The sequence below is a fragment of the Schistocerca piceifrons genome, chromosome 4 (genome assembly GCF_021461385.2).
Source record: "Schistocerca piceifrons isolate TAMUIC-IGC-003096 chromosome 4, iqSchPice1.1, whole genome shotgun sequence".
NCBI lineage: Eukaryota > Metazoa > Arthropoda > Insecta > Orthoptera > Acrididae > Schistocerca > Schistocerca piceifrons.
This window is the reverse complement of record NC_060141.1, coordinates 607,376,088-607,399,444: the sequence shown is the minus strand read 5'-3', so window position 1 is coordinate 607,399,444 and position 23,357 is coordinate 607,376,088. Positions and strand designations below refer to the sequence as shown.

General features: G+C 44.5%; 1 protein-coding gene across 1 annotated transcript in view; it reads right to left on the bottom strand.

The window, feature by feature from the left end:
• Window positions 1–23,357, bottom strand: part of LOC124795236 (alpha-tocopherol transfer protein-like) — a 147,253-nt gene that overhangs the window by 101,333 nt on the left and 22,563 nt on the right. Inside the window, exon 2 of the mRNA XM_047259163.1 lies at window positions 1,631–1,795. Within this exon, the coding sequence (XP_047115119.1) occupies window positions 1,631–1,769 (139 nt within the window). The 5' untranslated portion in view covers window positions 1,770–1,795. The remainder of the gene's footprint in view (window positions 1–1,630; window positions 1,796–23,357) is intronic.

Here is a 23,357-nt window from a genome sequence, read left to right as displayed (position 1 = left end):
AGCAGTAACCGTTAAGTACTGTCACAACATTTACTGCCTTTGGCGTACCAAGTGTCAAAACCTCAAGAACTGTTAAATTGGTGAAATCAAAACCAATAGAACACCAAAATGTGAATACGCTGACATGTCTATGCACGTGGAAACATTTCTAGCTGGTCACTGGACAGTGGGAAAGAAGCAAAGACCGGTTATGAAACGAAGGACCAATTCAGTCTGAGCAGAAAAATAAAACTTTATTCATACCACGTAGCTCCTGGCATAATACTTGCGCTGGTATAATTATAAACATTACGAGAACATTAAGGTGAGGAAAACATTTTACTAGAGAAACATGTACTAGACAGTATACACTGTGATCAAAGTTATCCGGACATCTGGCTGAAAATGACTTACAAGTTCGTGGCGCCCTCCATTGGTAATGCTGGAATTCAGTATGGTGTTGGCCCACGCTTAGCCTTGATGACAACTTCCATCTTGCAGGCATACATTCAGTCAGGTGTTGGAAGGTTTCTTGGGGAATGGCAACCAATTCTTCACGGAGATCTGCATTGAGGAGAGGTATCGACATCGGTCGGTGAGGCCAGGCACGAAGTCGGCGTTCCGAAACGTCTAAAAGGTGTTCTATAGGATTCGGGTTAGATCTCTGTGCAGGCCAGTCCATTACCGGGATATTATTGTCGTGTAACCACTCCGCCACAGGCAGTGCATTATGAACAGGTGGTCGATCGTTTTGAAAGCTGTAACCGCTATCTCCGAATTGCTCTTCGACAGTGGGAAGCAAGAAGGTGCTTAAAATATCAATGTGCTGTGATAGTTCCACGCAAAAGAACAAGGGGTGGAAGCCCCCTCCATGAAAAACTCGACCACATCATAACACCACCGCCTCCGAATTTTACTGTTGGCACTACACACGCTGGCAGATGACGTTCATCTGGCATTCGCCATAAGCACACCTTGCCATCGGATCGCCACATTGTGTACCTTGATTCTTCACTCCACGCAACGTTTTCCCACTGTTCGAACGTCCAATATCTATGCTCCTTGCACCAAGAGAGACGTCGTTAGGCATTAACCAGCATGATGTGTGGCTTATGAGCAGCCGCTCGACCATGAAATGCAAATTTTCTCACCTCCCGCCTAACTGTCATAGTACTTGGAGTGATCCTGATTCAGATTCGAATTCCTCTGTGATGTTCTGGAAAGATGTCTGCCTATTACACATTACGACCATCTTCAACTGTCGGCGGTCTCTGTCAGTCAACAGACGAGGTAGGCCTGTACGGTTTTGTACTGTACGTGTCCGTTCAAGTTTCCACTTCACTATCACATCAGTATCAGTGGACCTAGGGATGTTTAGGAGTGTGGAAATCTCGCGTACACACGTATGACACAAGGACACCCAATAACCTGACCACGTTCGAAGTCCATGATGTCCGCGGAGCGCCCCGGTCTGCTGTCTCACGATGTCTAATGAATACTGAGGCCGCTGATATGGAGTACCTGGCAGTAGGTGGCAGCGCAATGCACCTAATATGAAAAACGTTTGTTTTTGGGGATGTCCGGATACTTTTAGTCACATTGTGTATGTGTGCTCGGACAGTTGTCCATATAGAAGTCTGGTGCCACTTACCTATATTCTTCGGCAAGTGTGGTTGCAGGTTGAGCCAGTGCCGTAGAGACGAGACAGCCTGCTGTATGCTCTGCTCTGTCGTCCCCAGTTGTTTGCGCACAAACGCAACGTCCTCGGCGGTGGCAGCCCCCAGAGACATCCTCAGTGCGCTGATAAATTTCGTATCTGAGGGCAACACATGTATCATGCATCAATCTCTCCTCTCCTCCGCTATGCTGATGTGCCAATGGAGAAATGTGTGAAGCATATTGCGATACTTCTTACAGGTCATACTTGTAAATTGCAATAAATAGTGAAATAACAAGAAATTATAATGAAATCTGCAATAATGAGCACTTGCTAACTAGAAATCACGATACGCTCATCAAAGTAAGTCCTCCTCAATGTTAATATCCTACTTTTAAGCCGTTGTGTACTGACGGTTGATATTTAATTCGAAATTTACTTTAGTGTTTTTTTTTATTCTACATTACAGTATAGTTTGCCGTTTCAATGTTTGCTTAGAAACTACGTTTAGATTGATCCAGGAACTACGACGTGGGTGTAGCAGTATTCTGATCACGTCGGCATGCTTGAAATCGGTCAGTTCCCTTACTTCTCACCCTTGAGGTGCTTGGTATCGTTGAGTATTGATAGCAGATTCACATGCCACTATCACTTTATGGACATTTGACCTTACTACAGTGGTTGCGGCTTGTGGCAGTATTCCACTGGTAGCCACGTAAGTGCCAGTGCGAGAGTTATGTCGGTGGAGTGGAAACACACACCTAAAGTAGTTATCTCGATGGTGGGGTGCCAGGGCGACCGCCGAAATCAAGCATTCCGATGGTCTAGGACCCATCACAATCAACTCCGTATGGAACAGGAAAGTAGCTAACCGTGCAAATATCTTACCCACCAGAAATGCCACTGCCTAGCCATGTTATTTGTGCTGTGCAATAGCATTTTCCACTCTTAAATAGCGTTTGTACATCACTATCAACCGTTAGAATACAAAGGTTTAACTAGACATCATAAATTAAATGTAGAGCCAAAGGCGTCAGTTCTTAAACGCAAAATCAGACACACTTGATATACGTCGACTTTAGCGCCACCTACCGTGAATGATAAGCAGTGGTTTGAATAAACCGTGCGTATCTTTTGTTGTAGAATCCGAATACACAATGAAAACTGGGTTTACCATTTGAAAATATAAAGTTGATCCCGACCCCGCAGGAGACGTAGTCAGAATAGACAGATATCCCCTTCACTAATATTAATTTTTAAGCTACAACATTTCTTTTTTCGTGATACTCAGTTGTCTCTAGTTTGAAAAACACCCCGTATAAGAATAAACACAATTAAAGCTTATAAAGGCTAAATCAGTGTGAACTAACAATACTGCGGTCAGCAGCACACGAAATCACGAATGATACAACCTGTTACCCAGGTCATCGCCGTTTTCTTTCATTTAGAAAGCAATAAGAGAAGAAAGTTCCAAAATAGTAATGTATGATACCAAAGCAAATGATGAAGTATTAGCTGAAATTAAGGATGAATTTCCAGAGAGGACAATGATTAGATTAAAGGATACAGGGTGTTAGTTAATAACAAATAAAAGAACTATTTTAGAGAACACTATAATGGTGTAGTAAACTCATAAGAAGCACAGTGGATATGGCGCAGGAGCATTTTTTTCCTAGGAATGAAGAACACATATCATGGCAAAAACAAACAACAAGGTATGAGAAATGGTGTTATTGAAATAATTTTTGTACAACAAACTTTGTTAGCAGAGATTGAAACTGAAGAAGTAACTGAGATTATGCTCGCGATACACAGCGCTGCAGAGAAATGAAACGGACAGTGAAAACTAGGAGAAGAAAAACTAGAAACAAATGACATGCAGTTTTACAGAAGGAAACTATTTAAGCGAATAACTATACTACGAAAAGAACGCACGAGGAAAGTACGAGTGTACAGACGTCTTTAGAGAACCCTTACAAAAATGGCAGCAATGAATCCAGAAACCACTTTCAAAGAAGTGGTAGTCTATGGAAACAATTGTACTCGCAGACAAACGATGGAGTAGACACAAGTAGGCGGCAGTGAGTACTGTTGGTAAATCATACGAAACAAGGAGCGTTCTGTCATTCGCTGCAGTTGCGTTATTTTGAGGAAAAAGGGTATCTTATAAATCAGCTACCGGAATCCCAAAAAAAAAAAAAAAACGCTTAAGTCATCTAATGTATCTTATTTAGAGAAATATCACATGATGTGTGCAACTTATAACTCACAGGGATGATTTTAGACACTAGGTGAAATAGGGTTCTGTGAACTAACAATATTGTGGTCAGCAGCACATATGATGTGATAATTTACAGATTGTTGTTTGTTTAAAAGACCATTCTAGGCATTAACCTCATAAGATTAAAGGGAACTATAGAAAACGTAATGCTTAAATAGAAATCTATATTTTCTTCCCCTGTTCTTCATCTTATCATCATTGTCGGCTTAAACATAACGATGTAGCGCAACATGTAGTATAGTGCAAAAGCAATTAAAATATTTTTACTTATATTTTGTGAAATCATATTGTGGTATTCCATTAACAATACCAATACACTGACTATAGCGTTTAAATACCTTCGATAAGGGTGGTGGACAGAAACTGCGGAGTAATCTATATAGAGGCATTAAAAACTGGAAATAACGGAAGACGTTTAATAAAGGAAAACAAGTGGAGGAAAAGAACTGACAGATGTTTTCGATGAGGCGTGCATAGTAAAGGATGCCTCGGATGCAACTGGGAATGGACGTATGATCAGTGGATGAAAAATATACCACCTAATACAAGACATTACAATGAAACACCGTACTGAAAACCTAAGACAGTGACAGGAAAGAATAAAGAAGGTAGTGATTGATACACCTGTCCGTAGGGCGATGATGTGGTGATGACGTTACGTATACTTTTCGAGGAAGACCGAAGAAAGTAAATAATGTATTATGCTTATCCATTACGGATATTTTAGAACCGTGACTGTATACTGAATGTAAATAAGTTATACACAACTGCAACCAGTCACGTTTTTGAATAATAATGCTTTATTCCATGAACCGGTTTTCGAACCTTTTCAAGTTCATCTTCAGATGGTTTCGGGAGGATCCGGGAAGCTACATCATTAATGGTAGTAGCATAATGCTGGGTGCTGGTTAGCGACAGTATAGGCGGCTTTTTTCGGATCTGTCTACCTCCATTTTGATGTCCAGAACACTTTCACATAAACTATATTAGTTTACAATTTGACAGTGACACTTTTCCAGCATCCAGCATGCGCTTTACATCATCTGAAGATGAACCTGAAAAGGTTCGAAAAACGGTTCATGGAATAAAGCATTATTATTCAAAAAAGTGACTGGTTGCAGTTGCGTATAACTTATTTACATAAATGATGTATGTACAGGGATATCAGCAGGACGTACTTAAACTAATTCGTGGAAATAACTGTTGTTCTAAGGAAACTGCTGTTATCTTGTTATCTGAACTGGGCTTCAAAGCCTGATCAAAATACAGACATAAAAGTGATAAAATGTATTTAAATACTGCAAAAATATATTTGTAAGCAAAATATATAGTTTCGTGTGATGTGAAAGGGAAGCAACAAGAAAGGTTTTTGTGTGTTTTACTGCTGTGATCACCAGTCCGGAAACTCTATGCAGTTATTGACGCGAGTGTATCTCTGTTTAACGACTACAACCTACATCCATTTTAATCAAACACTTCCTTACTGTTCTGACGATTGCGTGACGCCTTCAAATGCGTCTTGTCAATCGATCCCTTATATTATTCCAGTAGTGCTATAATTATCTTTTTTCTCCCCGATTCGATTCAATATTTCCTCCTTAGATGTTCTATCTAACCATCTAATATTCAGCATTATTCTGCAGTGTCATATTTGACTAGTTGCATCCTCTTTTTGTCTGAACTGTTGTTGATCGTCCTAGATTCACTTCCGTAAAAGGCTCACTCCAAACGCCTTCAGAAATGCTTCCTAACTTTCAAACTGGTATTCGATGTTAACTTGTTTGCTATTTTTAGTGTATACTTAGTATCCTATCTTACCTCGGACTTCTTTAGTTGTATCCTGCCGAAATGACAGAATTAATGAATGACAAAATTAATGGCATTTGACGTAGGGACGTTAATAACTCGGCACAACTAGTGACAACACAGTTTTAAAATGAACTTAAAATTGTAGTGTATCTGCCGAAGACGGTAAGAAACGTATCAGAACCCACCGCACATATGAAACTGAAAAGTCCGCTTACCGCCATGTAGCGAGCAGGACCTGGGTACTTACGTCAACAGTGAGGACGGAACTCTTCTGCGCAGCAACGGAGGACGAAATGCGCGATCGTCATGCCACAGAACGCCGTTTCAAGCCCGAAGGGAGAATTCCAGCGCCCGTAGGACTATTTCACTCCCGCGATAACACTTCTACGAATCTACAGGTCGTCAGCGGCAGGCGTAATCCAGACGGCGGAGCAGGGCGAAAGCGCGTAGAGGAGCTGACCGCAACCACAGCGATGGCCAGACGTGCAATGCGCTCTTCCGCCGCGGCGGTCCCTGACGCCCTCGTCGGCCTATTACGTAACGGCCGGTTCGGAACTGTACTGCTAGCCCTGAGTCCTGCCGGTAATGACGGCTATGAAGCCACAGGAAGCGTGCTGTAGCATTTCCCGTAGCGTGGCGTCCAACCCAAGCTAATACTCTCTTCTGCACTGGCTTCACTTGCGTCTCCTGCAACGCAATGTAAGAATCCTTACGCGCCTCAAGCCTTAACAGTGGCAGTGGAAACATTTTTATATTTCCTCACAGCCCATGATTATCAGAACGCTCTGTCTCGATTTAAGGCCTATGTTCCGTAGTAGCAGCCCTCATTGGCTGCGCTAGTCAACATTCAATTCGTTTCTTGCTTGGTCCAAGTGGTTTTAGCTTCCAAGGTAGCAGAATTCCACAGCTTCGCCTACTTCGTGATCCAAGATTTTATGTTAAGCTTATTGCTAATCTAATTTTTGTTACAAATATTTACTATCAAATACAGTCTTGATCAAAATTTATTTATTACGGTAACAGGTTTCGGCTAATACTGTGGTCATCTTCAGACCTATAAGTTGTATACAAAGCTTTAATTAGAGGGTTACATACATCGAAGAAAATACATAAAGTTATAAACCTATAAAACGATGAATTACCGATGAGTAAGAACCTCCTTCTGCTGGAGAATCACTACTGGAGAAACCAGTGCATGTCTTACTATATATAATGGAGGCCCCTCCCACTTCTGACGGAATCATGTCACTAGTAACCAATGGGTTATAGGTCGAATAACAATGTAAAATTTCTTAGTCAAAAGAACATTGTCAAGGTCAATTAAGAAGCGTTAAAAATATTTAAACGTGTAGGACAAATGAACTTAGTTTTGACGGTACGTGTGTTCCCTCTCATGGCCTGTTAGCGAACCATTTGGGACCATTGGTTGCCATGTTGAAGTTGGACGCCGTTCCAAAGAAGACGCAGCAGGCTTCTTTCCACTGAAGTTGTAAAGTCGACAGGCAAACTAGTGGTTGCCATGGTGAGGATAAACGCCAGTGAAAGGATGTGGCAGCAGGCTTCTATCTAACGAAGTTTTTTTTCCTTTTCTTTTTTTTCTTTCTTGACAATGTTCTTTTAACTAAGAAATTTTACATTGTTATTCGACCTATAACCCATTGCTTAGTAATGACATCATTCCATCAGAAGTGGGTGGAGCCTCCATTGTATATAGTAAGACGTGCACTGGTTTCTCCAGTAGTGATTCTCCAGCAGTTGGAGGTTCTTACTCATTGGTAATTCATCGTTTTCTAGCTTTATACCTTTATGTATTTTCTTTAATGTATGTAGCCCTCTAATTAAAGCTTTGTATACGACTTACAGTTCTGAAGATGACCACACTAGTGGTCGAAATCGGTTACCGTAATAAATAAATTGTGATCAAGACTGTTTTTGATAGTAAATTTTTGTAACACACTGATCACTGTTCCCACCCACAATGTATTCAAAAGTATTTAATTTCTGTTACTTCTTATTACGTTGGCCTTTATTTGGTTTACTCCAGGCCATTTGCCGTGCCCAGACACCATTCCATTCAAAATCTCCTGCAATTTGTCCTTGATTTCGATGTCGATAACAATGTCATTAGCGCTGAGCAAACAATACTCGCGTTCGAACGGACGCCAGATTTCCCGATACGCGACAGGCGTTCGATCCGGTATCGAGCCTTTTCCAGCAATCACGTGACATCTGACTGTGCGGTGCGAGTGCAACTGTTACGCGAGAAACTGCGGCCTAGGCGCAACAATACGCTATGATTCTGCTTAAAATTTGACAGTTTCGTGAAATTCGAAAAGAAGCAAATATTACCACTGCGTAAACTCCTGATGTATTTGAATAAATTTGCAGTAAGAGTACTTCTACACTACCGGAATGTAGGCATACATTTACGGTCACTTTCAAGTGAAGGTTACAGGCAAAGGCGAAAATGTAGTTGTGGTGTCACCGCCAGACACCACACTTGCTAGATGGTAGTCTTTAAATCGGCCGCGGTCCGTTAATATACGTCGGACCCGCGTGTCGCCACTATCAGTGATTGCAGACCGAGCGCCGTCGCACGGCAGGTCTAGAAAGACTTCCTAGTACTCGCCCCAGTTGTACAACCGACTTTGCTAGCGATGTTCACTGACAAAATACGCTCTCATTTGCCGAGACGATAGTGTAGCATAGCCTTCAGCTACGTCATTTGCTACGACCTAGCAAGGCACCATTATCAGTTACTGTTGATATTGATTCATGTACCATCAAGACCGGCGTTCTTCATTAACTGATTAAAGTTAAGTATTCCACCAGCTACGTCCGTTTTTTCTGAATTCTAATTTCCTTGTCCTGTTCCAGACCTCACTCCAGCCTACGTGAGCTAAAACGCGTGCCTTTTGGCCTCCTCTAGTAACCCGGTGTTGGCTCTCCTGCCAACCAAAACATTGGCGACGAGGCAAAACCGCGTTCTTATCGATATTGCCCTGATTTACTTGTGTAATGGCTTCGCCACAATCTCCCGATGTACTGTCCGAATTTTATCGCTTACAGCAGGGGCGGGCAAATGTTACACGCGGCTCGTGAGCGCACAGCGCTGCACGTGTGCTGCTCGCGTGCAATCGTCGACCGGGGCAGTGGTGACAGCCGGCAGGTTGCGGCGGTGTAGTACCAGGCTAAGCTGCGGACGTTGTATTTGAAGTACCGGAAAATGCAGAGTGAATCAAGGAAACGGAGAAGTGGAGATTTGCTATCTTTTAAAAAGGAATGGGAGAATCAATTTTTCTTTGTACAAAAACGTGAAAATTCGAAATGTTTAATGTGTGGCAGTATTCTCGCTGGTCAGCGGAAGTTTAGTATTGAACGCCATTATAACAAATTTCACAAGGACGAGTACAATTTATTGTCGGATTCTGAGCGGATGGGGAAACTGACTGAACTTAAGAAGAGCGATCTGACGATACTAGATGAATCTGACGTAAGTTGCTGTTGTCACGAGAGATCTCCGATTTTCTTTCGTCGTGTCTCTCATCTAACTGATTTTGCATTTTATGGAGCACCGTTTTCAAATTTTCAGGACGACAACAATGATAGCCCAGCGGTACGTGCAAGTTATAAGATTGCGCTTAATATAGCGAGAGCTGGAAAACCATTTGCTGAAGGTGAGTTTATAAAGGAGTGCATCAATGACGCTGCTGATTTACTTTGCCCACTGAATGCAAATCAGTTTCGAGCTATCACTCTTTCTCGGCGGACTGTAAGTCGTCGCATAAGTGCCATGGCAGGTGACGTTTACCGTCAATTAAGGAGTGCAGTGCAGGAGTTTATTGCATTTTCTATCGCACTTGATGAGTCCACCGATATTTCAGACACCGCGCAATTAGAGATATATGTCCGCGGCGTGGACACTGCTCTGCTCATAACAGAGGATTTTTTAGATATGATATCTTTAAAAAGCACGACCACCGGCGCGGACATCATAAAAGCCGTTCAAGAAGCTGTCGATTCAGCTGGCTTAAACTGGGAACGTTTGGTGTCAGTGACAACAGACGGAGCACCTGCAATGAAAGGGGAACAAACGGAATTTGTTGGATTACTCAGAAAAAAGCTACAGCGTATAGAAGAATCATTGTACAGCATCCACTGTATTTTGCACCAAGAAGTATTCTGTGCAAAAGCAGCAAAACTGGGGACGTCATGCAAGTGGTTATTCGGGCATTTAATTATTTGAGATGCCACGGGCTTACACATAGACAGTTTCACACATACTTAGCTGAAATTGGGGAAGAGTACGGTGACATACCTTACCACAGTGAAGTCCGCTGGCTTAGCCGCGGTAATGTACTCAAAAGATTTTTTAAGCTGAGAATATCAATAAATCAGTTCTTAAAGGACAAAGGAAGGTACGACCCCAAATTAGAAGATCCAGAGTAGGTTGCCACCCTTGCATTTTTAGTGGACATTACCGGACACATGAATGCACTGAACACAAGTTTACAACGAGAAAATCAGCTAATTTGTGAAATGGCTGAAATGGTGCAAGCTTTCACTAGCAAGCTTCATCTGTGGGAAAGACAGCTCTCGTCAGGGAACACAGTCCATTTCCCTACTCTGTCTACTGTGCGAGAACAGAATTGCAAAGAATATGTTTCCGTACTTACTGCAATAAAAGAGGAATTTCTCAAACGATTTGGGGATATATCATATTTATCCCAAGCATTTGAATGGTTCTCGAGACCATTTACTGTTTCTGTAGATGATATTCATCCCAATTTGCAAATGGAATTAATAGATCTACAGTGTAATTCACGTCTGAGAGACAAATTCCTTTTGGCAAGACGTGTAATAGACTTTTATCACGACTTTCCACAGCAAGAGTTTCCTCGTCTCCATCGTGAAGCCGCGAAGATAATTTCAGTGTTTGGCTCGACATACGTTTGTGAGAGATTTTTTTCTGTTATGAAAATTAATAAGTCTCGGTTAAGAGCAAACATCAGTGATGAAAATTTACGTAACTGTTTGCGTTTGTCTGTATGTAGAAATTTTGTTCCAGACATTAAACGTATTGTAAACTCCGTCTGTGATAATTAAATAAAACGTATGGTAGGTAAAAGGCACTATTTCAAACCATGATATCTTTCAAGCACTCCTACTAACCTTATTCCTTCATTCAGTAAAGCAAGCTAGGAAACAAACCGCATTACAGAGGAAGGAGTGGAGAGACGGTATGGTGGGGAGGGGAGAGACGCGGGTGGCTAGCTTGCCCCTGTGTGCACGCAGAACACCTGTTAACTGCACGTGTGCAAGTGCACCGTACTTACTGCAATAAAAGAGGAATTTCTCAAGCGATTTGGGGATATATCATATTTATCCCAAGCATTTGAATGGTTCTCGAGACCATTTACTGTTTCTGTAGATGATATTCATCCCAATTTGCAAATGGAATTAATAGATCTACAGTGTAATTCACGTCTGAGAGACAAATTCCTTTTGGCAAGACGTGTAATAGACTTTTATCACGACTTTCCACAGCAAGAGTTTCCTCGTCTCCATCGTGAATCCGCGAAGATAATTTCAGTGTTTGGCTCGACATACGTTTGTGAGAGATTTGCACCGCACACGTGCAGGATTCCTGCCTGCCCCTGGCTTACAGAATCAGCGGACGCAGGCCTTACTGGATGTCCTTGGACAGCTTGTCCAGGGTCAATGGGCAATGCAAAACGATGCGGCAGCCGCTGCTCCACCGCTAACACAGCCTCAACACGCTGTTGCACCGACTTTTCGACCTTTTGATGCGGCGCTGGAAAACTGGACGGAGTGGTCACGCCAATCTGGATTCCATCTCGCCGCCTACAGAATTCAAGGTAACGAGCGGCAGCCTTTTTTGTTATCATCAGTCGGCGTCCAAATGTACCGTGTGATAGTCAAATTATTGCCCCGACGCGACGTAGCAACTCTGTCCTATGACGAAATTTTGTCTGTATTAGATGCATGATTCAAAGAATCCGTCAATGTAGTTGCGAAAAGGTATACCTTCTTTTGTACAAAACGTATGGCAGGTCAGACTCATAGGGAGTGGGTTGCAACCTTGGAAGGCCTTACTAGGGATTGTGCTTTTGAGTGTCAATGTGGACTCCCTTATTCAGATACTATGGTCCATGATGCAATTGCACAGAACGTTTCTGATGTTCGTATACGGGAACAGATTTTGAAACTAGTCAATCCCTCACTTCAACAAGTGATGGACATATTGGTTCGGCAGGACACACTTGACTTTGCTCAGGAATCATTTAAAACTTCACCAGCCGTGTTTCAGGTTAACCGGCCCGCCGGGTGAGCTGCACTGAGCAGTAAACAGTCCTCGCGCCCGGCCGCGCTGATGCCGCCAGGCTCTCAGCCACGTGTGCCGCGTAGGCAAGCACATGCAATGTTAAAATCATGCCTGTGGTGCACTACTAGACATTCGCGTGAGAATTGCCCGTCACACCAAGCTATTTGCTTTTTCTGTAATAAAAAAGGACATGTTCAGAGTGTTTGCCAGAAAAAGCTCAGATCGGAAACTCGCAACCATTCCAGGCCCTTTGGTTCATGCCGGATTCGAACCAAGGATACTCAGGCTCGTGAAACTTCGCCCATGGAAATTCATGTAGTTCATTCCACTCCACTCAGTGCCACTCTCTCTAACAGTGACTGTGTTTGTCCCACAAATAGTGCGCGTCGACATCGCCTGAAATCCCGTCAAGTCACAAGTGATTATGTACCAGTGTCAGTTCACGTTGCGCGAGACAGTCGCTCTTTTCGTCAGCAGGACAATAAACTTTTTCTAGACTTGGACATCAACGGCAAAGTGATACCATTCCAGCTCGATACCGGAGCTGCAGTCTCACTGATCAATCAAGACACTTACAAACTGCTGGGCACACCTCCGTAGCGTGCTGCACATGTTAAGTTAACTACACTCCTGGAAATTAAAATAAGAACACCGTGAATTCATTGTCCCAGGAAGGGGAAACTGTATTGACACATTCCTGGGGTCAGATACATCACATGATCACACTGACAGAACCACAGGCACATAGACACAGGCAACAGAGCATGCACAATGTCGGCACTAGTACAGTGTATATCCACCTTTCGCAGCAATGCAGGCTGCTATTCTCCCATGGAGACGATCGTAGAGATGCTGGATGTAGTCCTGTGGAACGGCTTGCCATGCCATTTCCACCTGGCGCCTCAGTTGGACCAGCGTTCGTGCTGGACGTGCAGACCACGTGAGACGACGCTTCATCCAGTCCCAAACATGCTCAATAGGGGACAGATCCGGAGATCTTGCTGGCCAGGGTAGTTGACTTACACCTTCTAGAGCACGTTGGGTGGCACGGGATACATGCGGACGTGCATTGTCCTGTTGGAACAGCAAGTTCCCTTGCCGGTCTAGGAATGGTAGAACGATGGGTTCGATGACGGTTTGGATGTACCATGGACTATTCAGTGTCCCCTCGACGATCACCAGTGGTGTACAGCCAGTGTAGGAGATCGCTCCCCACACCAAGATGCCGGGTGTTGGCCCTGTGTGCCTCGGTCGTATGCAGTCCTGATTGTGGCGCTCACCTGCACGGCGCCAAACACGCATACGGCCATCATTGGCACCAAGGCAGAAGCGACTCTCATCGCTGAAGACGACACGTCTCCATTCGTCCCTCCATTCACGCCTGTCGCGACACCACTGGAGGCGGGCTGCACGATGTTGGGGCGTGAGCGGAAGACGGCCTAACGGTGTGCGGGACCGTAGCCCAGCTTCATGGAGACGGTTGCGAACGGTCCTCGCCGATACCCCAGGAGCAACAGTGTCCCTAATTTGCTGGGAAGCGGCGGTGCGGTCCCCTACGGTACTGCGTAGGATCCTACGGTCTTGGCGTGCATCCGTGCGTCGCTGCGGTCCAGTCCCAGGTCGACGGGCACGTGCACCTTCCGCCGACCACTGGCGACAACATCGATGTACTGTGGAGACCTGACGCCCCACGTGTTGAGCAATTCGGCGGTACGTCCACCCGGCCTCCCGCATGCCCACTATACGCCCTCGCTCAAAGTCCGTCAACTACACATACGGTTCACGTCCACGCTGTCGCGGCATGCTACCAGTGTTAAAGACTGCGATGGAGCTCCGTATGCCACGGCAAACTGGCTGACACTGACGGCGGCGGTGCACAAATGCTGCGCAGCTAGCGCCATTCGACGGCCAACACCGCGGTTCCTGATGTGTCCGCTGTGCCGTGCGTGTGATCATTGCTTGTACAGCCCTCTCGCAGTGTCCGGAGCAGGTATGGTGGGTCTGACACGCCGGTGTCAATGTGTTCTTTTTTCCATTTCCAGGAGTGTAGTTATTCAGGTCAAGAGATCCCTGTGTTAGGACAGTGCAGCCTTCTTGCAACATACAAAGGACAAACAAAACTTGTGTCTTTTTACGTCCTTCGTTCTTCTTCTGCAGTGAACTTGTTTGGTTTCGATTTATTTCAGTTGTCTAACTTGTCTATAGTAAATGAGGTCTTGCGACAAAATGGTCTTGGCTTGCAGAAGGACAAATGCGTGTTTTTTGCTCGTGACTTGCCCTACCTGGGACATGTACTCAATGCCCAGTCTCAAGCACCTCCGTGCCATACAAGACTTGCCTTCGCCGCAGAATTTGAAGTAGCTTCAGAGTGTGCTGGGAAAAATTAATTATTATCACCGTTATATACCACACGCCTCTTCCATTTCAGCTCCGCTTCATCGCATACGCCGTAAAGGTGTTCCGTTCGTCTGGACGACGGAATGCGAACGCGCCTTTCGCCAGTTGAAATCGGCGTTGCTTTCCAATACTTGCCTTACCCCATTCGACCCCCAGAAGCCCCTTTTGTTGATGGTGGATGCATCGGATTTCGGGATCGGTGCGGTGCTTGAACACAAAGATGGATCGCACGATCGCCCTATTGCCTTTGCGTCCAAATTACTCTCGTCTGCGCAAAGAAATTATCACAGATCGAGAAAGAAGTATTGGCTCTCGTATTTGGTGTTACAAAGTTTCATGATTTCTTGTATGGACGTCACCTTACCATCATCACAGACCACAAACCTTTGACATCGCTTTTTCATCCGAACAAGCCTGTACCTCCACGTACAGCACAGAAATTCATTCGCTGGTCTATTTTCCTCTCGCAGTACCGCTACGATATCTTGTATCGGTCCAGTGATAAGCAAGGAAACGCCGATGCGTTGTCCCGTTTGCCTGTTGCTGATGATAGAGCATTCGATTCCTCTGAACTTGCTTGCATGTTCATTGATTCGGAAACCGATGACGTGGTCGAATCGTTTCCGATTGATTTTCGTCGTGTAGCTACAGCCACAGCTGCCGACCCTGTCCTTGCTACCGTTCTGCGTTTTGTTGTTACGCAATGGCCCTTGCCAAAGTCACGGATCGGGGACCCGTTGGTTCGCCGATTTTTTGCTCACAAGGAGAGACTTTTTGTTCGACGTGGTGTTTTGCTGTTGCGTTCTGATAATGATCAGTCCAGGGTCGTGGTCCCACGTTCGTTACAGTCCTCTGTCTTACAGCTTGTCCAGCAGGGACTTTGAGGCATAGTGAGAACGAAACAACTTGCTCGTCAGCACTGTACTTGGTTCGGAATCGATGCCGCGATTACGAATATGTGCTCTTCTTGCATGGTGTGTGCCGAACAACAATCAGCACCACCGCAGAAATTCTTTGCATGGCCAAAAGCCACTTCCCCTTGGCAACGCTTACACATCGATTTTGCTGGTCCATTCTGGAATGCTCGATGGTTGGTTGTGGTAGATTCATTCAGTAATTTTCCTTTTGTTGTCTGGATGTCTTCCACGACATCATCTGCCACCATCCAAGCGTTATGTGCTATCTTTTGCATTGAAGGTCTTCCACAGACTATTGTTTCCGACAATGGCCCACAATTCATGTCCGCAGAATTTCAGTCATTCTGCAAGGCCAATGGTATTCAACATCTGACGTCCGCACCGTTTTCGCCACAGTCAAACAGTGCCGCTGAACGATTGGTCAGGACTTTCAAGTCACAGATGTTGAACTGAAAAGAGTCGCATTGTCCTCGTATCGCTCTCAGCCCCGAGATGGTCGCTCGCCGGCTGAGCAGCTCCACGGTCGTCATCATCGAACCTTGATGTCTTTGCTACATCCGCCGCATCAGGTTCCTGTGCAGCGGCAGACATCTGCTTTTGCTCCAGGCGACGTTGTCTACTATCGTCACTACCAAGTTTCACGGCGTTGGCTCGAAGGGCGCATTCTTCGCTGCCTCGGACGCGCTATGTATCTGGTTTTGGGGGCCTCTGGTGAGGTGCGCCGGCATCTCAACCAGCTGCGCCTCTGTCGTCGCATGGGATCTGCCGCTCGCCGTCTGCTTTCAGCGACGGTGCCATCCGGTCAGCGCCGTGGGCACCCATCTACTGGCTCGCCTCAGCCCCAGGTCTTACCGACGCTGCCTTCCATTTTGCCCCATGGCGACGCGCCGCCGCCACCGCCGCCGCCGCCTGTTCTCCCGCCGGCGACGCCCGCAGTGGACGCGTCGCTGCAACCGGCGGGCGCCTCCATGGGTCACGCGCTGCCGATCGCTTCCCGTGACCAGTTGTCAGTTGTCCTCCGACATGGAACTCTTGCCCGCTCCGGACCATATGTCGTCTTCGCCCGTCGGGTGCCCCGGCCCGATGGAGGTCGACCCTTCGGCCCCTCCTGTCTCTCTGTGGGAGCATACACCGCATGTTGGCGTGCACCCTGGAGCAGGTTTTCAGGCGTTTCCCAGCTCCCCGCGGTCCGAATGGCAGGGTGCGCGTGGCACAGCCTCGCCTGTTGTTAGGCTCCCCACCTCGTCACATACGTCAACATGGGGTTCTCCCCACGGCGGGCGGAAGCCTTATGCCACAACCGTACGCCGATTTGCGGGGGAGGAATGTGGTGTCACCGCCAGACACCACACTTGCTAGGTAGTAGCCTTTAAATCGGCCGCGGTCCGTTAGTATACGTCGGACCCGCGTGTCGCCACTATCAGTGATTGCAGACCGAGCACCGCCACACGGCAGGTCTAGAGAGACTTCCTAGCATTCGCCCCAGTTGTACAACCGACTTTGCTAGCGATGGTTCACTGACAAAATACGCTCTCATTTGCCGAGACGATAGTTTAGCATAGCCTTCAGCTACGTCATTTGCTACGACCTAGCAAGGCGCCATTATCAGTTACGTCAAGACCGACGTTCTTCATTAACGAATTAAAGTTAAGTATTCCACCAGCTACGTCCGTTTTTCTAAATTCTAATTTCCATGTCCTGTTCCAGACCTCACGCCAGCCTGCGTGAGCTAAAACGCGTGCCTTTCGGCCTCCTCTAGTAACCCGGTGTTGGCTCTTCTGCCAACCAAAACGGTAGTACCACGAAAAAAATATTTGACTAAACTCAGTACAATATTTTGTTTAATTTTAAGAGGTTAATGATTTACCAAGTGTGTAAGAAAACAGAATTTTAAATCTACCTGTAAATACCGTTTGAAAACTAGATGGCGGCATTAAGATGAAACAAGTAAGAAAATGGAGCAAGAATTAAATACCAAAGGAAACAAATACATCGAGATCAACTGGCTGTAACTGCCATTGTGAGGATAAATTACAACGAGAATACCAGTGTTGGAGATAAAAGGTTCCAGCAGACGTCGCTAGATCGCAGGACGAGCGAATGCTCGAGATTTGGACAGAATCATAACTGCAGTGTCTTACTCCTTCATTAGTTGCCTTTTTACATATGACCAGCACCCTAGAAGGTACAGTATTTTAGTCCCCGTTTCATAGTGAATAAAATCCCTAAGACTGGTCGCGGAGATATTACCAGCAACCGTCACTAGGTCGTGGGCTAATCGAAAGATCGAACAGAACCCGAGATTTCCCGAACTGTGACTTAAACTGTTCAAACAGTTCGAGTCGTGTTCGAACACAGTCCTAAATGTCATTACGGAATCGTGTGAATCATTCGCTTCTGCGTGTGTCCCCACAGCCTCAGTAAACTTGGATGACGATATTTTTCCACCAGACTGTATATACAATAAACCCGTTCTGGAGTGTGTCTTCAAACATGCGAACACAGCAGTAAGCAAATAAAAACATATCACGTAACTAATAGGACTTACCATCAAATAAAGATGATATTTACCTCCAGTAACAAGAGTTACTACATCGTTTTCAGTAATTTAGGCATCGCGTGCTGTACATAAATATGCAAAGCACAGTCGTCAAACGTCCTCATCTTACATATGAAGGTGCATGACATGAAAGTTCTTATGAGAACAAAAGTGTTACCACGTGATGTAAATGTCACATCCATCTAGAAACACTAATAAAAACAAACCTTGCAGTATGTCCTTGAAACAGACTGTTTATACTCACACAACGAACCGTCACACGTGCAATATGCTTGACAAATTTTGGACTGTCAGTCAGAGAATAAAACAGCAAGGATCTTACAACTATCGATACGACTTCAAGAGTATCTCTGTCGCTTAGTAATAACTATATGGAAAACATATAAATAAATCGGTGTCGCACATATCAACATTACAGCATTTTTAGTACATATGTCGAGGAGTATTTCAGGTACTGATCATAAACTATTTACATCTACTGCTATATCTACACGGGTATCCTGCAAACCACAAGCAAGTGCTTGGTAGAGGGTTCATCGGAGCACATTCACTGTCCGGAACCGCGGGACTGCTACGGTCGCAGGTTCGAATCCTGCCTCGGGCATGGATGTTTGTGATGTCCTTAGGTTAGTTAGGTTTAAGTAGTTCTAAGTTCTAGGGGACTGATGACCACAGAAGTTAAGTCTCATAGTGCTCAGAGCCAGCCAGCACCTTCACAATAATACTCTTTTGTTCAACTATGGAAGAGCACGCTGAAATATCGGACCCCTCTATCTTTCCGTGTGAGCTCTGATTTCCCTTATATTATTATTATCATCGTTGCCCTCTATGTAGGTCGGCATCAACAAAATTATTTCACATTCGGAGGAGAAAGTTGCTGAATGAAATTTCGTGAAATTTTTCCCACCGCAACGAGACACGCTTTTGTTTTTATAATGTCCACGCCAAATCCTATATCATATCCGTGACACTCTCACAATTATTTCTCGATAATACAGAGCGTGCTGCTCTTTTTCAACTTTCTCGATGCACTCCGTTAATCCCATCTGATAAGGATCGCACACCGTGCAGCAGTACTCCAAAAGAAGATAGGTAATCTTATGTCAGTGTGAATTGAATTGCTTGTTTAAAATACCTAGGGTTAGAGTGTGATTTGGTTACTACTTGGAGGCAGTGACATTTTGTTGAACGTGTTTTGGTATATCCAATATTGTTCTAAGTGCACTGCCTTGTGTTTATTAGGATAGGATTATTTATTTAAGGAGTTTAGTTTGTAGCTTGTTCGTTGTTGTATTTGGACACGTGATGAATTGGATCGTAATTTATTACTATTTGTTGTATCTCTGAGCTTTGGTTGTGGATCTCACAAGCGCCTTCGGCCCCGTGCGTGTCTTTCTTACTTAGTACATTCTAATGTTCCGTTTATTCTCCAGGTACACCAAATAACAGTTATGTGAAAGAAAATCGGTCTGAGTCTTTTGTACCTCGCACTACTGATCCGGTCGACAATTGGTGGTCGAACGGGACAACTGAGCGCCGTCAACGTTGCCTGTAGCGTATGGCGTTCGTGTCTGTACCTGGTTGGCCCCTGGAGCTCAGATATATTTACAAGTTAAGTGTCGTTTACTGGTCCAAGATTCAAAAACGGAAAAGGAATTTCTGTATACGTAATTGTTACCTTTACTTCGCAGGCATTAGCTAAGTTGTCTTTCAGATGAAGGACATGCATCTGTAATGTTGCTTGTTCTATTTATTCAGTTACAAATGCATTTACCAAGCGTGTCATTTACTGTCTGTAAGTCAATTTGGTCACGGTTCAATTTGTCTTCAGTCTAGTCTCCGGGATACTTAACACTGAAAGCATTTCCTTGTAATCGCGTTACAATAATCCCGTGAAAACTGCATTAACGTAAATTGGCTTCTGCCATTTATATGACGTGATTCATCCCTATCATTCTACTGTTAATCATGGCGCAATAATCCCATGAAAGTGGCATTTGCGTAAATTGGCTGTTGCCGTCTGATGTGTAACTAGTAATCACTGCAACGACAAGCTGTTCAGGGAATTGTTATTTAATCCTAGTTTGCTGCTTTTACTGTTTGTATCTGTATAATAATTACTGTCTCAAAGGCAAACTTGTGCCATTCATTTGACAAAATTTTTCATTACAGTTGTTTACATGAATATAAAACTGTGTGCAATATAAGGTGAATGAAGTTCTCCCCCCCCCCTCCCCCCCAAGGTCGAGTCCTTCCAGTTCAACCTTTATGGACGTTTAATGAGGCGCCGATGTATCCCCTATAATAATGCCGTGTGACCAGGGCCTCCCGTCGGGTAGACCGTTCGCCTGGTGCAAGTCTTTAGATTTGACGCCACTTCGGCGACTTGCGCCTCGATGGGGATGAAATTATGATGATTAGGACAACATAACACCCAATCCCAGAACGGAGGAAATCTCCGACCCACCCGGGAATCTAACCGGAGCCCTTAGGATTGACATTCTGTCGCGCTGACCACTCAGCTACCGGGGGCGGACGATGTATCCCCTCATCACGCACCATACATATATCTTATTTAAATCGTTTTGCAATCGGTGCTGATATTCTGATGACTTTACTAGACGATGAAAGACGGTATCACCCGCAAACGTTGTAAGACGGCTGCTCAGATCGTCTCCTAAATCGTTTATACAGATGAGAAACAGCAAAGGGCCTATGACACTACCTTGGGGAACTCTAGAAATCACTCCTATTTCACTCGAAGACTTCCCATAGATTAGTACCAGCTGTGATCTCCCTAACAGGAAATCACGAATCCAGTAGCATAACAGACGGTATTCCATAAGCACGCAATTGATGTTCAGTATAATATTGTTAATCGATGTATGTAATATAATGCTGAATCACAAATGTCGTATCCTAGTACCTACAGTAGAAAAATTAGTGAATATATGTCCATATTTTACTGTAAACCAAAATGATCAGAATGACACTACGTGAAAAACAAGGAAAAACGACGGTAGGAATCAATAGTGGGCAGAATAAACTTTTTATTAATGGTATGTCCATTTGGTTGCGTGATTTGTCTTCAGCAGTTTTTCGCTACTGTGCGTCGCTACATTTTCAGATAGACTTGAGAATGAGCAACGCCCGAGACCGGTAGTGTGGAAAGTATAAATTTAGTACACAATCAGGTGGCAACACGTCGTTCCTCCAATCTTATTAATATCACTCTGCATCTTAACCCCTCCCTCACCATAAATTTCCTATTATTTTCGTTACTGCTTCTTCGACATATTGACTGTACACTAGCGGTGAAAGATTGCATCCCTATCTTAACAGTTTTTTAATCTGTGTGTGCCGTTATTCTTGAGCCTATTGGCACACATAATGCCAGATTACACCCGTTAGTCTGCGAAGGCAGAAACAGGGACTGGGCCGTTTTCGATAATTATATGTAAATGCTGTCAATCAATCGATTGTATCACGACCTCTGAGTGTCTCGAGTAATAGAGAATCCCTCTACCCCAGTTATCGCCTTGAGGCATCAGAAAATGCAGGAAATGACACACCTCATGTCTCTCATATTAGCGAGTCTGTTTTTCTGCATCAGACGAGTAACCGCCAAGGTCACATCGTAAGCCTCAGCCTCACTTCTTAAGCAGGTGAGAACACCCTTTGCCATTAAATGAGTGCATGGGTAGAACATCTTTCATATGTAATCGCTGTGTGGTTTGCCAAGGACCTCCATCGTGGCTGCAAACCCCAGGGAACTGCATCCACGTGATACGTCGCCTGACATTTGAAATGTTACCCATGTCCCGTGGTCCACAGCCCATGCGTGTCAGTTATTATGTGGCGGCAACCCCTGGTTAAGAAAACCGAGATGCTTGACCATGATGACACGGAGAAAGACGCCACGCCAAGTGTGTCTTTTCATCTGGCTTAATGCTTTTAGATAGAATTTCGTTGTTGTTGTTGTTGTGGTCTTCAGTCCTGAGACTGGTTTGATGCAGCTCTCCATTCTACTCTATCCTGCGCAAGCATCTTCATCTCCAAGTACCTACTGCAACCTACATCCTTCTGAATCTGCTTAGTGTATTCATCTCTTGGTCTCCCCCTATGATTTTTACCCTCCACACTGCCCTCTAATACTAAATTGGTGATCCCTTGATGCCTCAGAACATGTCCTACCAAACGATCCCTTCTTCTGGTCAAGTTGTGCCACAAACTTCTCTTCTCCCCAATCCTATTCAATACTTCCTCATTAGTTATGTGATCTACCCATCTAATCTTCAGCATTCTTTTGTAGCACCACATTTCAAAAGCTTCTTTTCTCTTCTTGTCCAAACTATTTACCGTCCATGTTTCAGTTCCATACATGGCTACACTCCACACAAATACTTTCAGAAATAACTTCCTGACACTTAAATCTATACTCGATGTTAACAAATTTCTCTTCTTCAGAAACGCTTTCCTTGCCATTGCCAGTCTACATTTTATATCCTCTCTACTTCGTCCGTCATCAGTTATTTTGCTCCCCAAATAGCAAAACTCCTTTACTACTTTAAGTGTCTCATTTCCTAATCTAATACCCTCAGCATCACCCGACTTAACTCGACTACATTCCATTATCCTCGTTTTGCTTTTGTTGATGTTCATCTTATATCCTCCCTTCAAGACACCATCCATTCCGTTCAACTGCTCTTCCAAGTCCTATGCTGTCTCTGACAGAATTACAATGTCATCGGCGAACCTCAAAGTTTTTATTTCTTCTCCGTGGATTTTAATACCTACTCCAAATTTTTCTTTTGTTTCCTTTACGGCTTGCTCAGTATAGAGATTGAATAACATCGGGGAGAGGCTACAACCCTGTCTTACTCCCTTCCCAACCACTGCTTCCCTTTCATGTCCCTCAACTCTTATAACTGCCATCTGGTTTCTGTACAAGTTGTAAATAGCCTTTCGCTCCCTGTATTTTACCCCTGCCACCTTTAGAATTTGAGAGTATTCCAGTCAACATTGTCAAAAGCTTTCTCTAAGTCTACAAATGCTAGAAACGTAGGTTTGCCTTTCCTTAATCTTTCTTCTAAGATAAGTCGTAAGGTCAGTATTGCCTCACGTGTTCCAGTATTTCTACGGAATCCAAACTGATCTTCCCCGAGGTCGGCTTCTACTAGTTTTTCCATTCGTCTGTAAAGAATTCGTGTTAGTACTTTGCAGCTGTTGCTTATTAAACTGATTGTTCGGTAATTTTCACATCTGTCAACACCTGCTTTCTTTGGGATTGGCTCTCCCAAGGCCGTCAGTAGTTCCAATGGAATGTTGTCTACTCCGGGGGCCTTGTTTCGACTCAGGTCCTTCAGTGCTCTGTCAAACTCTTCACGCGGTATCGTATCTCCCATTTCATC